Raw genomic sequence first — 18,009 nt, 5'->3', positions numbered from 1 at the left:
ACCAGCCCTCACCTGATTTCCCGTTGATGTCTTTCGCTTTGAGGTTCCTCGCCTTCAACAGCGTCAAAGTCAGCACGGAATTGCTCGGATGGTAGCACAACGAGCACAACAGTTCCCCGCACTTGTCCTTCGCCGGAGGCTTCAGGGCCTTCCAGAACGAGGGTTTCTCCGAAAAGTCGACCTACGGCAATCGAATCGATCAGCGAATTTCCGAGCAACCACGCGGGCGCGGTCACCGACGGTCAGCGGCGGTCAATGACGGTCACCTATGCCTATAACTATACCGTCGGAAATCTAGCATCGTTCGGAGCTCCACGTATTTCACGGTCTTTCCCGAACTTCAATTTCGAGATAAAAGTTCCGCTGAGTCGGATGAACTGGAGCGACGCGTTATTATCAATCGACCAAGCGTTGCTCGATCCTTCCGACAACAATTCGTTACCTTTGCGGGCAGTTTTAAGGCTACAGGGACACTGAGAAACTCATGGGCACACGATGTGTCTGGGTCCAGCAACGGTTTCGGGTCTTCCGCTCAATTTTAGGGCTTCCGAAGATAAGATTGAATCGAAAGGAGGCAGCTGCGAGAATGAAACTAAGAGTCTTGCGGAGGGCTATTGTCTCTCAGGATCTCCAATACCTAAGAAAACTAATATGGACGCCGAAATAATCGTACCTGGCAGAGCGGCAGAAACATCTCGCCGATTGAATCATCCCTCGAGAATCGGTCGTAGTCGAACACGTGTAAGTGCAGTACTCTGCTCTGTAACTTCTGAATCGGAAAACCTATAAACAGCGAATGAATGGCGTAAAACCGTGAACGGTCGAGATGACCCGCTCGTTCCATCGGTCAGTGGGACGGGGCAGGTCGTTTTCGTTTACCTTCGAAGTAAAACGTTTCGTTCCAGCGTGGATTGAGCGTGCGCCTTTTTATTTTGGTCTCGAGTCGATGCTTCTTGTCCGGCAGAAGGGTGACACGAACGTAGGGGTCGGACGTCCCGGACAGATCCTTCGCCGGTAAATCTTTGCCCTGGAAACAAACGAATCTTTGCTCGTCCCTTCGTCTCGTCTCTCGTTTCGTTCCGTCGCGTGTGGTACCTTCTGCCGTTCCTCGCGATAATAATTAAGGTAAAGGCACCAGTAATTACCAACATATTAATAATGTAAAGAATATTTTGAATAGTGGTACAGCAACCCAGTCAGCAAAATCTGATTCTGCAGATTAAGACCAAATGTCTGCAATCTTACTTCGCGAGCAGAAGGCGGTCAGTTTGGTGCCAAGAGATGTTTGGAACAGGATTTGGTCTTTATTTGCTCTGAATCTGCAGACCAAAACCTGTTGCCAAATATCGAGCCTGATGCAGAAACAGATAGATCCGTATTTTGGCGCCAGATTTGGTGCCAAAGTCATACCAAATCAAGAGCAGATTGCTTACTGGGAATTTTTCGTGGTGTCTCAGAGTCAAAGTTGTGCGAATTCAATTACGCAATTGAATTACATTGTATTTCAATTATATAGTAATTCAACTACGACGTAACTGAATTACATAATTCACACACAAACCTTTCAATTAATTCAATTACTAAGTATTTTAATCCGATGTGTATAATTGAAATACAATATAATTGAAATACAGCTCTCCAAATTACAGCCCAGAACTTTGAAGAAGTGCGATATATTTTTATGTTTTTCTTTCATATACTTGTTTGATGTCTATGCAACGTAGTTTCTATTCCTCGTCCTCCTTCATAATACGTAACGCTATTGTATAATTGTACTCCAATTGTAATTACGAATTACATTGTAGTTTAATTACAAAGTATTTTATAATTGTACTCCAATCGCGCAATTACGAATTACATTGTAGTTTAATTACAAAGTATTTTATAATTGTACTCCAATCGCGCAATTACGAATTACAATGCAATTTAATTGAATGAAGATCTGAATTATAAATTACAATATGACTGAATTACAATGTAAGTCAATAACTTTGTATTTATAATTCCTGGAGCAATTCAATTGTAATTCTGCACAACTCTGCTCAGAGTCACCACCCGAGTGCTAAGGGGTTAAGGATACGGCAGAAGCAAAGGCGGTGGTCGAACCAGACCGAACACGGCACTGACTTGTATGATGCGAAGGATGAGCGTCGTATTCTGGAAATCATACTCGAGGCTGAAGTGTATTTGACCGACGTTTTCGCTGGGCTCCGAATTATCGATGTACATGTCGACCAACGACATGGATCTGTTCTGCAGGAACGCTTTCTGCAAAAGACAATGCATATCGATCGGTGTTTTCTTTTCATCGGTCTGTTGTGTTTGCCGAACGGTAAGATTCGAACGGCGAGCGTCGCGTCGCGTCGTTGCAAATCTGTTTCCCCATTCTCGATCAGCAAAGAATAATATTGGGTATACTGGCAAACGAACGGTTCTCGTCGACGAGTGCCAGACGTTTCTTCACGTCGCGACGCCTCTGCCGTTTTCATGTGGCGCGGCGATAAAATCCGCAATATAGGCTAATCGCGTTATTTCGTTCTATTATTGACGGATACTCGGGTTCGTACAATTGTTCCGAACCCGAGTGACCGTGACTTACGGGCAGCGTTGGTTCGCGAGTTCAAACTGGGGCACAACGCGATAAATAAATTAAAGTGTGAAGCTGCTCCCGATTTATCTCCGACAGTCTTCTCCGACGATCAAACTTCCTACTCTGTGAAATGTTACGACCATTGTCTGGTGCGATAAAACTTCATCGCGGTACGAACGCTCGCGAAAGCCTTCGAAAACTTCGCGACATTCTACGCGCGCGTCGCGTCCCGTCAAGCTGGAATTGTAATCTCCCGCCTAATACGAACGAGGCTGCTTCATTTGTTTCTGGCGTCTACTCGACATTGATTAAGAACTCTTTTGTTTCACGCCCGAGGAGGAGTAAAATATACATACGTCTCGCGAGCCGTTCCCCGTGTACATTTTATTCTTGACGCGATGCTTCGTTAGTTCTAGAACTCAATTCTCCGAGAGTGAATATTTTTGTCAGACAGACGGAAAATGTAATGCGCGTATCGATCGATGCGACGGAAGGTGTCCGGTCTAATGGCAACCGTATTTTGATCGTCGAAAAAGTCCTCCACTTTTTCCGATTGTAAGTGGAACCGTTTGTTTTTATCGTCGCGTATCGGTAGAAACGACGATCGACTTGGATTTTTGCTAATCAAGGCTGCCCGACGATCGTGATGTCGTAGATTAATGATCTTGTCCTTGACGACTACGAACACAAGTACACAGACCCATTTAAAAGACTATCGATTTAGAAAGATGCTCCGCTCGTCGGAACATTTGCTCGAATCAAATAACTTAAAATAAGCTTTCCAAGAGATATTTCAGGTGTTCGAGTCAGGTGGTGCAACCTGAATATAATTCAACCTTTGTCATACCAAGGTGAAAGGATCGATTTTCTCAAACCTACACAAAGATCGTCAATTTTTTCTCTGGACATCGTTTTAATCCATTTCAATTTACCAAAATCGCTGATAAAGCACATAGAAACATGCCAGAACATTTTCGACGGTTGCCGGATGGTATAAACTATGGTGGGTCCATGTAGCTGTTGGCGAACTGTGATCAGTAGAAAAATGAGCAGGAGACATCGATAAGAAATTTTCAATCTCCTAAAATTGTTCAAGAAACGAAAATTCTTTAGTAACTCCTTCGCTTTGCAATTGATGCAGACAATTTTGATTTTTCCCTAAAGATCCGCAGTCTGGTGATCAGCTCATGGCGAGCTAGCTCGTAACAGCGAACAGCGTTTATTCGGTGAGCATATCGGTAAGGCATACATATGTATGAGTTGGTATGAATTGGCATCGCGTGCCAATTATTCCGAGTATTTTTTCACAATGCTCATACGACGTTCTTGTAATGTTTCTGAATCCTGTTGCGTGATTTTATTCCATCATTAGTTAAACATATTCCGCCAGAGAGGCGTCTCTTTCCGAGAATTTCAGTCTGCCAGCATCGCATCGTCGGTTTCTTTGTTCGCGAGCTGATCGCGACCAGTTTTACCGGTGCAGAGTGGAATCGCGGCTCCAAAATCCTGGCAGAAACTCGAAATATGAATATTTAAGAATTCATGATTATATCCTTCAGTAAATTATAATTAAGAATATGCTCTTGTAGAATCAGTAAAACATAACGATGTTGAAAAGCCAAGTTCGATGTTATTTGAGTTGCAAATTGGTCATTGCTATTGAGTTTAATTATGGTGTGAAAAATAGATATTTGAATAAGTATATTTTCGTAAGTACGCGACAATATCTACCAACCAAATTAATATGGCTTGTTCGTCTAGTGGTAAGTGAAGGGTTTATGCAAAATAAAAATATTCTGTATCGATTGTGGAAAGCAGTAATTAAAGAAAAATTAATTTCATCCCTTAATAGTCTTTTTACGTTGAGAAAAGCATAACAATATTCTTAGATTTTTTTATATTTTTCACTGTTTTATAATTCATGCAGTTAATTTCTTCATAAATGCATAAAAATCCGCAGTCTAATTATTACGTATCGTGCTTCTTAAAAATTTAGTTACTGCGAACCATTTATTACCTTGAAAAGATGAATAAATTTTTATACATTCCTGAGGTTTTAGTCATAATCCCAGTGCGTCCCAGACAATTTTTTTTTGCGAAATGTCGAGATATAATCTAACTTTATTGCTAAAAAGAAAACATTGCAGCTTTTTTGCACCTTCTGAAAAGTTCCAGTTTTTTATGTACGGCACCATCGCGATGGATCGTGTTTCCAGATGAAAATTAATATTTATGTTAACATTATATTTACATTAATGTTTGCTCGTTAAAGAAGTTCGTGATCATTTAATATTCAAATAATAATTTACATGCATAAATAATTTTTTCATACATGCATAAACAATTATCACAATTTTTCAAGGATTTTCGATAATCTGAGAGAAAAATTGTTTCCAACAAAAGTTGGACAGTATTTAAACATCTACAAATTTCGAGAAAAGTTGTTTTTCGACAGAATATGAAAATCATTTTGATTTTTTACATATTATAATGCATTTTTCATTTGATAACATTATAGTTGACATTAAGATGAATCTAACATGAGTCCATAAATAACACTAAAATAGTTTTTTCCGACTTTTCGGGCCAAATACTCTACGTATGGACCCATCATAGTAGCTACTGTATATCTCCGAAAAGTTTCCAGTGATAAAAAGCACGTACAAGAGATAAAATTGATATTCTCCCTTTCTCCGGTCGACCGGTACTACGTATCGAGGTCGTCGCATGACTCTGCTTCGTGTACCAAGTGTTAAAACACGAGAACGCCGATCGCTGTTTATTTCCCAGCGGCCTAATCGTGCCTGTACCGGGAAATTGGAAACTAGAAACTAGAAACTGCAAACTCGAAACTAGAAACTAGAAACTAGGAAGTGAAAAGTAAAAACTAGGAACTAAAAACAATTAGAAATCAGGACAAACCGAGGGATGATCTCCTTTGACGTTCTGCAGCTGTTTGTTTTGCGCTCCTGCGGTCGGCGTGCGAGGCTCACCGGCCCCACCGACCATGGTGCCGGCGCTGCTGCCGGAAGCCGGATTGCCACCGGCGATGCCGCTGGTGCTCGCGTTCGCATTACCCGCGCCCGTTCCTGAACTACCCGTGCCAGAGCCTGATGCGGCGGACCCGCTGCACCCGAGGACCGTTCCAGAAGCCGAGCCGGTCGCTGTGAGGACGGTACCGCCCGCGCTTGTTCCGCCGCCTCCACCGCCGAGGCCGCCACCGGAAGCCGCCGGTTTGTTCGCCGGACTACCGGTCGTTCTGAAGCAGATTCACCCGTTTTGTTATCCAATCCTTCCACAATCCTGCCACAATCCTTCCACAATCCTTCCACAATTCACGATCCACACCCGTCCCCACCCGTACCGCTACTGCTACCCTCGTCCTCTTTTCGTCGCTGTCGTCGCTTATCTGTCGCAGAAACGCCGTTAAACTATAACATCATCACCTCTCTCACTGCCCGTTTTTCCGAAGAAACCTACAGGAACAACGGTGCTCTTGATTGATACGATCGCACACATGTAGAACGCCTCGCAATTGCATCAACATGTATGGTAGCGTACATCGAATATCGCTTTATTCCATTACTATCGTTTTTTGATTTTGTTCGAAAACACCGGCGGACGTGTTGGGTTGTTGGGTAAGCTTCAACCCTTACCTATTCGACTCTCGTTTGCCTGGCTTAACCCTGCCCGTGTGTTCGGGCGAATATGACGCTAAACTTTTACACCAAAGCTCGCGCGGCTTTAGGCAAAAGTCTTCCGGTCGATAGAATGACTTGGAGAAGATTTATACGCCTCGTATTTAAACATTGAAATCCGATTGCACGCCACGATCGACACAACGAAAAGTCGCTACGATAACAAAGACGTAGAGCAGTCGAGTTTGCGGAATCTTCTCTCCGACGTGTAAATTTTAAACTTTCTTTTTTTACGATCGAACGAGTCACACGCCATTTCGTTGGATCTTCTGCCATCTTATCAGTCACGTCTTTACACCCTCCGCTATAGAATTTCTATGGGCTCCGCGTCGAGAGACGTAAAAAAAAAACTTTGAAACTCTCCCGACAACCCAGCAGAATCTTACTTAATTCGCGTCTCATCGAATTTGCCTATGAAAATGCGAATTTGCATAAAGTTCCGCAGTCTAGTCGTAACAGCTGTCCACCCCACCCCGATCGCTTGAACGTTATAAGCCTGTAGCGATTGGAGTCGACTGGACAGCTGTTATGATAGCTGCGCTGGCTCGACGCCTCGGGACACTAATTTTGTTTCGTTCGTGCGCTAGCGTTTTCCACCTATAATTAACACGAAAGGTTATTCCGGGACTGCGAAACTTTGCACGAACCCCATTCCCGTCCGGTCGTTTTACCGAAAGTCAAAGCTGTGCGGAAAAATAGCTGTCGTCGAGCCGAGGAAGTGCCGCATGACAAAAACGGAACAAAGCTTATCCCGGTATCGGCGCGACAGTTAATTGCGTGTTACGAATCGTCTGGAAACGGACCGTACGACGCGCGACGCATCGATGCGCGACTATCGATTCGAAACCTAAATGTATCGTTGTTATCAAACCGAGCACGGTGCGATAACGGAGGCAAGTGGTCATAACGACTGTCCACCGCGTCCCCGTAGCTGCAGGCGTGCAACATAGCGAATTGATACATACTGGCAGCGCGATAAGTATGCGATCGTATCGGTTCCACCCGCTGTCGCATCATTCTTTCGAAAAACGGGCTGCGATAGCTGGACTGCGGACTTTTATGCGGACGCAGATTTTCGTTGGAACGAGAGAAAAATTGATTCCCTGCCTCGCGCCGTGTTCCAACGAGCATGAGAAATCCCTCGCCAAACTTGGTCGAGCATGATCGTTCCAACTTTTTCTGGAAGAAAATGCTGCGAGAGCTCGTCAAATCCGCATGATAACGCGCGCTCAAACAACGACAACGACGATCCGGAACGCTACGAACTACGAGCTCCCCGTTCTATAAAGTGTTGGCAGAGGCTTGCAAGCTGCGAAGCAACGCGGATTTTTTTTGTCGGGTGCCACGATTTCTATGGCGCTACGATGCAAAACAAGACCCAGTGAGACGCGAGTCCCGGGGACGGAAGGGTTTTGGACCGCCCAGCGCCTCGTGGCTGCTCGGGCGAATTCGAGGCGGAACAAGGTAGCACGACGCGTACACCAACGAGTACGAGCCACGGAGAAAAAACCGTTCGTCGCTCAAAGAGCTTTTGGTTATAGACGCGAGAACGATCCTCCACGGGAATATACGTGTATATTTATGCACGATATATACGAAACCACGTGGAGGCTACGGTGGAAGGAAGATTCGATCGAATACAGAGAGAGAGCTACTTACGAGTAGGGAACGAAGCAGCGGCCATCCGTGGAACGGAACGTTTCCGTTAACAAGGAGAATTGAAAGAAGACAGAAAAAAAAGTCACGTGAGAATTCGGTTCTCTCGTATGGTAACGTATAGGGGTTTTTCTCTCTGTTTCGCCAGTTCATACTTACTCCAACTGGGCTCTGCATTCCAATGGTAACACACGCCGAAAGTAGGCATGAAACAAAAGAAAATGAGACAGGAGTTAATGAGTTTCGACGAGGCTGCTTCCGAGAACACGCCGACGAGCGAGAGGATTCCGTTCTCGTCGGGATCAAACTGTGTGTCACGAAGCGCTACGTGTGGACGTGTGGACGTGTGGAGTTCTATGGCCATTCCCAGCCATCAATTTTGATCGTTCGCGGTGTTGTTCGCTCCTCTGAGTCGAGGAAAAGTAGAGTCGAACGGACGCTTCGAATCGGATGCTATCGAGTTTTCGCTTTGTAACGCGGCGAAAAGGAAAATCAGAGCGATTCGAAGCTGAACAGAGGGACAGTATGATGCAGAGAGAGAGAGAGAGAGTAAGTGAGAGCGATAGCGTCAGAGTAAGAAAGAAGACAGACAGTCAGAGCGGTAGAGAGAGAGAGAGAAAGACAGAGTATGTAAGAGAGAAAAGGGGTGTATGAGAGAAGAGACAGACAAACAGACAGACAAAGGTAGAGAAAGAGAAACGTACAGACAAAGAAACCGATAGATCGATGGATAGAGCGACACGAGGCGCAGAGATGCTCGAAAACGAGAACAAAGAAAAATACGCTCGGCTCCGCTCCGCGCGGGGCAGCGTCCGATAGGAGCCGATCCGCTCGCATCTCTGAAGGTTTGCGCGCGAGGGAGCAATAGCTTCCGGTGTGTCACGGTTACGTTAACGACTGTAGTCTTTAATTACCCGAGTGGATCGTTGAAACACGCACATCTTACCTGGTGGTATAATACTCGAAGAAAGCGACCAGTATTTCCAAAGACCTCGAGACTGCAGCCCACATGGTGGTTCTTTTACCGGGAGTTTCGAGAACTGTCTCTGTGTTTAGCCTTGACTAGCGCGTGAACAAGTTCACATTCCCGATCCGCGCTATGTTCCAGGTTCACCGGTCTCCTGTTCGGTTGCACGCGCGTTTCGAGCACGAACACGGTCTGAACAGTAGCGGATTCATGCAATTTCAGTGACCACGGTAGGTAAATAGTAAATATGTCGCGCTCGAGGTGAGCTAGGGGGTGTGAGAAATTGTTGTCTCGCTGTCTCGGGGATTTGCTTGGTGGATGAACGGACGGCCGGTCGGTCGGTCGGTCGGTCGGTCGGTCGGTCGGTCGGTCGAAAGAAGGGTGTTGTTGGATCGATCTCAGCTACACTCGCCGGTACTACCACCGCCGCCTCCACCACTGCTGCACCTCGAGCACCAGCACATTTGCCGTGCTCCCTATCTAGGCGGTACCGACGACGCGACGACAGAAAGACAGACACGGACTCTTGGAATTCGGGACTCGGGGCCAGCTAAGGGACCCGCGACAATGCCCAGAGTGACTCTAGAGCGAAGTGGAGCGACGACTCCTCGACGATCTAGTCGATGGCTAGGCTCCGTGATATCGCCTATAGTCGGAAAATGAACGACACATCCGAAATCGAGTCAGGGACGCATTGGGTCGCGCACGTGGCAACGACGTTCGCGAAGGTCGATAGACACGGCGCGCGCATCTCGCTGGACACGCGAACCCTACCTTAGAATCCTCCGTAAACGATCAACAGAGATACCGAGCGAGTCGTCGAAACGATGCCGCACCGGCCTAAACAATTCGATTGTTCTCGATTTTATTCCTCCCTCTTGACTTTTCTGAAATCTCTGCACGGCGATACAACAGTTTTATCTCACGATTTCAAGTCGACGGAGTCTATCGCGGACCTCGCGAAACCTCAGCGTCCCACAGCGAAACGACGTACCGACGAATACTGGCGTCGGCTTCGACTTTGCGCCAGTAAAAAGTGAAAAGTTCTCGGGCCAAAGGAAATTACGTACCTATCGCGGGGACGATCGATCGGAACGCACGCGCACGCCACAAGAACCGAGTTCCTGGCCGTGGCGCGGCTCGGTCAATGCCGAAGAACGTCTAAGCAACAGGTTCTTGGTCGAGGTACGCGCGCGCCATAACTTCCACGAAAACTCATAAAAAATCCTGCTTTGTTTTAGGCCCGGATTTACATCGAGGTTCCGGGATTATTCGGGGTTTTCGGGTTCGAACGTCGCCGCACGGAAGGATCGTATTCGCGTCCCGACGGAATCGACGGGAGAGACGCTCGCGGTTCGTACCACGGTAAACCCAAGATTCTTCTCCGTTCCGTTTGCCCAATGACCGAGAGAACCTATTCGATGAAACAACGTCTCTGCCGCCTCTCCACTGCACTCACAAGGGTTGTTATTCCAGGCCACCCCTTCTGATTTTCATAAAATTTGCATACAACAAGCAGCCCGGGAAAATATTCCACGCGAATTTTTATTTTAAGGAGTCCGGCACGTAGCGCAGAGGTGAAAATAGTCGGAGATTCAAGGCTGAAAAATATTCAAGTCTATTTTCACGTCCCGGGGCGAACAATGGCCGCTAAAATGTCGCCAAGAGTCGAACGTCTTCGGCGATTTCGCGACGTAGTATGCTAATTTCATGAAAATTGGTGGGGACATTGCCAGTTCGAGACCATCTCCATCTTCGATCGAGTTTTCAATGGAGGACCTTGAAGTCTATGAACGTCGTCGATACCAAACGAGCAGCTCGTTCACCAGGGAGTGCTCGGAGCGAGCACGAACGCATAATTTTCCTTCCTTTTTTCTCGTTTCGCGTTCGGAAGCAGTTCTCGACAGGGAGATCTACCGATCACAAGGGGCCACCCACATAGCGATGATAGCGACAGCGCACTCGATCCGCGAGCCACCTGTTACTCGCGTACTCTGTGTGCACATCCCATAGTTCCATCGGTCGCTAACGATCGCCAACGTTACACGCGTTATGGCTTTTCTCGAGCTGGCGGTGTCCCTCTTTGCCAAAGGGGGTGCTCGCATGGAATGCGCGAAGGGAAGAGAATCGAGGGACGGGGAATCCGATCGGCGAAGAATAGACTTGTGGCTGTTTACGTTCACGCGAGCGTTGATACGCTCCCCACGAGAGTCTAAAGAAACCGGCGTTGAAAAGACAGATCGGTCGAAATCTAATTCTCGTTCGAGGAAACAAAGAAAAGTCAGTCTTCAGGTTCGAACAAACGAGGGACGACGACGCGTCGAGCACAACGTTGCGTTATTTTATACCGTACCGAAGCGTCGGTTATCGTGGCAGCTACGGACACATAAAATCCATAAACTATCCGAGAAGCGAGCAATTCTATTGGCGAAAGATTGGAAAGCGACACGTTTACGCGAAATGCTTTGTGAAAACTCGATGGGAACGAAGACGAGGAACGCGAAACGAAACGAGACGCGCCGAGACGAGTCGAGAGGAGACACAGGACGTCCTGTTGCATTCGCGGTGATCACCGAAAGAACGCGTGTTGGCAGTTCGCAGGCAACCGCAACCGTTCCACGTAAGCGACTGAAGTTTCGCTCGAAAAAGCAGGAGGTGTTGCATACACATCGGTGCTTTCGATACATTGGCGCCACCTCGTCGCTCGACAAAGGAGTTCCCGGCACCATGACAGGGCAGGCTCTCCTACGCACCTAGGCGGCCAGCCACCCCCTACCTCGCGGCGCCCTCGGTCCGCTCCCTCGACCGGCCACATCCCCCGACTTCACGTCCAGCCCTTGCACCCGCTCCATCATAGTCTTTCTTCGTCTCTGCACCCGACCCTCCGAACCTCCCTCAGCGCTTACAACCAAGGAACCTCGTCCTCCTTCAACCCTCTCTCCATCTCTTTGCCTCTTCGATCGGTTAACGGTCCCCGTGAAAATTTTAGCCTTATCGCGAATCGAACACCTTATTCGAGCCGACTGTTCATCCCGAAAGGATTATCGGATTACACTTTATACCGGTGCTTGTCCCGCCGGTCAATATCAAACTGCTTTCCGCGTTAGAACCCCCTGTGCACAAAATTGCGAGCAAGGGGTAGTTATCAGTTACCGTTACCGTTTCGACGGCGCCACCGTTAATCGAACGAGGTCAGACCGGTCTCTCTCTGCGTGTACGCAACCGGCTGTCCATCGCGATCGTGCTCTCGCAAGTAAACTCGAGATCGCGACGATACGACCTCGGTTAGTCTCGTTTTTCCCGGTGCGGAGCAGCGCGGCGCGAAACGGCATGATACCGAAAAGCCCGGGGCACCGCGGGATATGAACTGGGCCATCAACGCCGTCCGGTGTCCTTTCAATTACTCGTGTCTCTTCTTTGCCGAGTCTGGGAAACTCGGGAGATAGAAAAAAAAACGAAAAAAAAGGAGAAGAAGAGCCGAGGGAAAACTGAAAGGGGCGAAAATGGGTATGCGAGGTCGCGCAAGCGCGATCACGCGTAGCTGCTTGTCGCTTATCGCGCGACGCGACGGACCGACAAGCCGACCAACTGACAAGCAGACGTGTCTCGATTCGGGCTTTTATCGACGGTGTAGCCGCGAACGAGTCCTTTGTCTCTTTCTTCCTCGGGATCGCGAGGCCTTGATTAAAAATGTCGACTTTGCTCGTTCCACGGTTTCTAAAGGGACGCCCATCTGTCGTGTGTCCAGTTATAGTTCTCAACGCGCGAGACTCACGTTTTTCGCCCCGCTTTGAATCCAGCGCGCGAGCGCGCCCACCTACGTGCGTATTCGGGGTTACGTATATCGGAATCCCCGAAGTCTCTCGACGGTCAACGAGGTACTCTGTCGTGTCCTCCGGATAAACGACAGCCTGACGGATCTTTACACCCACGACTTGGTTATCCGTCGGTTATCGAGTTTGCTCGAGCGAGCGAGTTTCGGATCGTGTTAACCGCCGAACCGATTAATAGAAACTTTCGTCGACATATTATTCATTTTGCGGCCGAGTTCCCGCTCTTCCGCTCACTCCCCCTCCCCCTCCTCTCACTTCCATCATTTCTCTCTTGCATACTATCTCATCCTTCTCTCTCTCTCTCTCTCTTTTCCTCTACCTCCCTCCCCGTCACCCTGCCTGCTCGTTCATCTTCCAAACGGAAAAGTCGGCGTAACTGTAGCTCTACCACTAATACACTACCTTCTACGACTACGACCGCGAGTACACGGTTTACGGAACAAAAGTCTACGCGCTTGCAGTTGTCAACGAAAGCTCTATATGCATGAGTGTCATTCAAAACGAGATGAGATCGATCGACGGGCGCCGATCGACGACGGACCGAGGATCGTCGAGAAGCTTTTCGATCTCTAATGGGCGAGAAAAAGATCGATTTTCGACGGAAGGGAGCGTCGAATCGGTGCCCGCGACTCGTTTCTTTGTCTCTGTCGAATCGAATGCTGGGTCTGGACAAGAATCGAACAGGGTCCGTTCCCAGCGAAGATCGATAAGAAGACGCGCGCGCGATCCGAGCGCGTCCGATCGAAAGAAACGAGCCGCGACGAGATCAATGCGTGGAGGGTGGTTGGTGGTTGAGGGTTTCGGTGAGAGCGGGGTAGAGGCGAGAGCTACAAGAGGGAGGGCGGGTTGCGGGGGGGGGGGAGGAGGGGTCAAGCGATCGAACAAGTCGAACCGCGAACCGGATATGCGAGACTGTCTACGAATGACGATGATACGCAAATTCGTCGGCAGAAGCATAGTAACCAAGCCAAGCAATCAATTAGTGCGCGCTACGTGCCGGTGCCTGCGAGCACCCTCTTTTTACTTCGTATCGCGTCGAATCGATTACGTGCTCGTGACCAACGACCGGGTTAATTTACTCACAGACTCTGCGACAAGAACCGCGACAGTGCCAACTTGCTGATTCGATTATTTTTCAGGCCATCCAACATTGCAGAGGCTGCGATTTCCATATTCGATCGTTCCTCTCGAGAACCGAGCTAGATAGACGAGAGAGAGAATCGTGCGAGCCTGCGTTCGATCCGATGGATCGAGAAAGAGACGAGTCCTGTCGCGGTCGGACTGGTATTATTTCCGAGTCGTCCGATCGAACCCGTGTGTCCTCCACTGCAATTCCAATCCCTCTAATCGATATATTGTGCGTCGAGCGACTCGGTCTCCGTTCTCTCGGACTACCCTTATCTCGTGTTTCGATACGAATCTGTCTCTCTCGCACTCTTCCTTTCTTGGTCTCCTCTCGTTCTCGGTTAGCCCGAATCGGTTCTCCGAGCGATCTCGATGCCGCTCGAATCGCAACCTTTTTCGTTTCTCTGTTTTCGTTTATGTGATTTCGATGCGTCGTACCACCGCTAACGCATTCGTTGACAGGTTGTATCGCATGATTCGCGCGTCCCTCGTTTCACGTTGAGGTCCGCGAGCCTTCTCCGCGCGATCAACCGAGGAATCGTTGCTTCTGCGACCGGTGATCTCTCTCGTTGTATCCGTTTCCTCTCGTTTACTCCCGCGCCTCCTCGAGCTGCACACTCGGCCACCACACCGACTCGTAACGAGAGACGCTCGCGAGAGACGAATCGTTAATAAGTTCGATGCTCTTGCGCGTACAAACAGGTAATTCACCCGCTGTTCCTCTTCTCTTCTTTGCCAGACCGCCCCCTCCTCCTCCCCTTCTCCTTCTCCTCCTCCTCCTCCTCCTGGTTCCTCCTTCCTCCTGGTTCTTCCTCCTCCTCGCGGTTTCTTTCTCCCTTTGATACCACTAGCCCTCCAACCCGCGCTGCTTGTTCCGTCTCCTCGCGAGTTGAGGAACGCTTCGAATTAATCCGACCGGTCGATGCTGAAAGCTAGCAGTTTCCCGATTCTCCTCGATCCTTTTCAACTCGAATCCAATTTCATCTCCGCCTCCTTATCTCGTTTCTTTTCGGGCTCTTTCTCTGTTTTTGAGACGAGACGAAACGCGACGCAGGCCTGACAGATCGCTATCGTTCTCGCTGTCGCGCGCTTCTTAGGAACCTTCTCTCGTTCGAAGAAAATCGATAGAAAAATAACGGTGTGTACTTTCAACAACGGGATTTACGAAGGTAATAATCGATGATCAACGGTAACAATTTGCCATCTGTTTCACAGACGTCTGTACGCCAGGAGCGTGACCAGCGTGCATTTTCAGGTGTGCGTTCGTTGTGCGAGGGAAGCTTTTTCGTTCGTTGAAGGAAATCAAATTTTTCTCGTCGCGTCTTATCTTCTTCTCTCGCTTGCCCTCCCTCTCCTCTCCGCTCCTCTCCACTCCGCTCCTCTCCTCTCCGCTCCTCGCCACTCGTTGTCTGCTCAAACTATATTTAAGATTGTGAGCGTTTCTCGAACGTCAAGAATGTTCGCCGTGCTCCGTCCCCGAAAGCATGAAACTCATCGGAGCGAGCGTGAAACGTCGCGCGTCTCTCCTGCCCTCTTCTCCACCTTCGATCCCCCGGTTACTCTTCTGCGCTCGAATTCGCGATCGCTGTATCGAGAATCAATGGGAGAACGGTTTGATCGAACGGATCGCGCGACGATCACGGACCACCGCCACCGCCACCGTGTCGTGTCGAGTCGAGTCGAGTCGCGTACAGTCGCGTAGAGTCACGTAGAGTCACGTAGAGTCGCGCCAAACAACAGGAACAGAAATCAGTACGCGCCGCGCGCAAACGGCACGACCAATGTGCGTGACGAGGGTGAACCGGATGCACGCGTGCGAGCCACCGAGAAACCGGGGACGCGGAAAAGATCGTTCGTGTCTTCTATCGATGGGGAAGCGGCCTGCTCGGGACAAGGGTAAGCCCGAATCGTTTACCTATGCCGAAGACACGGAATATCTTTTCCGGAGTAACGACGGCGCTGCGGCAATCTGTCGCTCGCGGAAAAGCTGGTAAATACAACCGAGGCTCGAGGCTGTTCCGAGCGCCGACGGGTCCGACGTAGAAATCGATGGGAGAGTTTACTTGTCGCGCGAAATTCGCGATCCGAATCGACGGTCGTCGGTTACACGGTGGACGCGCGATCACCCCGCATATCTTTCGTCGCGAAGACCGAAAACGACCACGCGACGATACCGCGATTCGATGTCCGTCAGACGCGAGAACGAACAAAACCGTGCTCCGAGAGAACGCAGAGCCGGTCGAACGAACGCAATGGGTTCTCTCTGTCCAAGCCCGAACGAACGAACCAACGAGCGGACGAACGAACGAACGAACGAACGAACGAACCAACGAACGAACCGTGTGCTAACCGCGAACTATCGCTCTTCTCCGTGGTGTGACCTACTCGCGTACTGTACTCAGCTGCTTCCAACCCCCAGAATTCACCGCTACCCCTGCGTGCCAGTCCCCACCCCACGGCCAGCCGACTTCTCCTACGCCTCCCCTTCCGCTTGATGCTTTTACCCTCGCTCCTACCTAGCCGTAACTGGTCCTAACCCATCCTGTTCCATCCCCGTGCCATGCTGCGCCGCGCCGCTTCTCTCCACTCCACTCCATTCCGCTCGGTTCTCGGTTTTCGGTTCTCGGTTCCCGGTTCCCGGTTTTCGGTTCTCGGTTCTCAGCTCGCGGTTCCCTTTCCGTGCGCCGTGCCACGACAGAATACCTTTCGATCCCCTACTGCCTTCTGCTACGAGCTACAACCAAGATATCCATTCCCCTCCCTTTTCGACCCCGTCCACCACTACCTTTCGCTACGTACCACCACCATCGACTGCCTCCACCACCTCTGCTACCACCTCTGCTACCGCCACAGCCACCGCCACCACCTCCACCGCCGCCGGCACCACCACCACCACCACCACCATCACCTCCATCGTCAGCGTCCTCTTGTCCAGCTATCCTTTGCCGACCAATTCAACATTACAACCACCGTACGCCCTTGTCCTCCTCTCGATATCCACCATTTTCCGCTTTTCCTCATTCCCGTTTCCCCCTTTCGTTCTGCTTCGTGGACCCTGCTTTTTTCCCCTCTCTCCTTCTCTCATTCTCTCTCTAGCCGACCCTCCTTCTCGCTCTCTGGTTCCGTCTTTGTCGTCGCCTCGTTTTAACCCTCTATTCCTGCCCGTCGCCTTGTTCTCGGTATCTTCAATAGTCCACATCCTGTATCCTTCGCTTTCTTTCTTTACCCCAGGCTCTTTCATTCCGACCCCTGCACCCCCTCGCCTCGCTCTGCCCACCCCCTTCGCTTTTCACCTTACGTCTCCCCCGAATTATTCCAACTAACGATATACACAGTGGCGCGCAAAAGTCTCCGGTCGAATGGACTTTTTATACTGCGTCGTGGAAGCAAAACATTTCTAACCGAGATAAATGGTAAACAACTTGTTTGTCCTGCATTGTTCTACTCCGCGTATCCTTGGATATTCGACGTTGACTGAAACTCTTTTGAACGCGTAAACTTCCCCGGAAAAATCTGCTCGGAAACTTGTCCCTCGCGGTAATAACTTTTAGTTTTTCCTCGCAACGGATTAATCGGCTCTTCCCTGACGTTCTCTCCCGATTATCGGTTATCAGCGAGGGTTATCCGTCAAACGGTCTATCAATTTCGAACTTGTTCCGTTCCGGCGCGGCGGAGTGCTCGAACCGGTTCTTTTTGCTGCGTTCTCGATCGCCACGATACGCGTTTCCGGTTGTCGTTCGTTTTCTACGCGTAATGGCCGCTAGCACCGCGATCCTAATGGTCTACGCTTTATGCCGCGAACACTGGACTCTCGAGGCGCAACAAAATCGATTTCCCGACGCGTGCTTAGCTCTCGGTAAAATTTAAACCTTCTGGAGCTCTTTGACCGGAAGCTGCAAACGTTGCACGTCCAAGGAACAATGGCAGAGAGCCGTCAGTGAAAACGGCGTCCATTTAATACGCTGGAACTAACGGATCGGTTAAATCAACTCACCGCCGCCATTACTCAAACGATACAAAGACGCTCTTAAAGGAAATTGCATAAATTTACAAATCGGCAAATCCAGACTAAATTACCGATTAGAAATTCACTTTATCATTCCAGAGACCAATCCTGACGATACTTCGTTTGTATATATT

General features: G+C 49.2%; 1 protein-coding gene across 14 annotated transcripts in view; it reads right to left on the bottom strand.

The window, feature by feature from the left end:
• Syt7 (Synaptotagmin 7) overlaps positions 1–18,009 on the bottom strand; it is a 32,353-nt gene that overhangs the window by 6,824 nt on the left and 7,520 nt on the right. For 4 of the 14 annotated variants that reach the window (XM_076424086.1, XM_076424075.1, XM_076424072.1 and 1 more), the window contains exons 3-8: positions 8,104–8,115; positions 5,513–5,849; positions 2,128–2,268; positions 880–1,027; positions 674–783; positions 13–181 (exon numbers count right to left, since the gene is read on the bottom strand). In XM_076424086.1, coding sequence (XP_076280201.1) covers positions 13–181; positions 674–783; positions 880–1,027; positions 2,128–2,268; positions 5,513–5,849; positions 8,104–8,115 — 917 coding nt within the window. Of the gene's footprint in view, positions 1–12; positions 182–673; positions 784–879; positions 1,028–2,127; positions 2,269–5,512; positions 5,850–8,103; positions 8,116–8,890; positions 9,034–13,827; positions 13,971–16,385; positions 16,567–18,009 lie in introns of those variants that run through there. The other 10 variants (XM_076424085.1, XM_076424077.1, XM_076424079.1 and 7 more) reach the window with 10 other exon arrangements.

This window comes from Lasioglossum baleicum, chromosome 5, assembly GCF_051020765.1.
Source record: "Lasioglossum baleicum chromosome 5, iyLasBale1, whole genome shotgun sequence".
NCBI classification, from domain to species: Eukaryota; Metazoa; Arthropoda; class Insecta; order Hymenoptera; family Halictidae; genus Lasioglossum; species Lasioglossum baleicum.
This window is presented reverse-complemented; position numbering and strand designations above follow the sequence as displayed.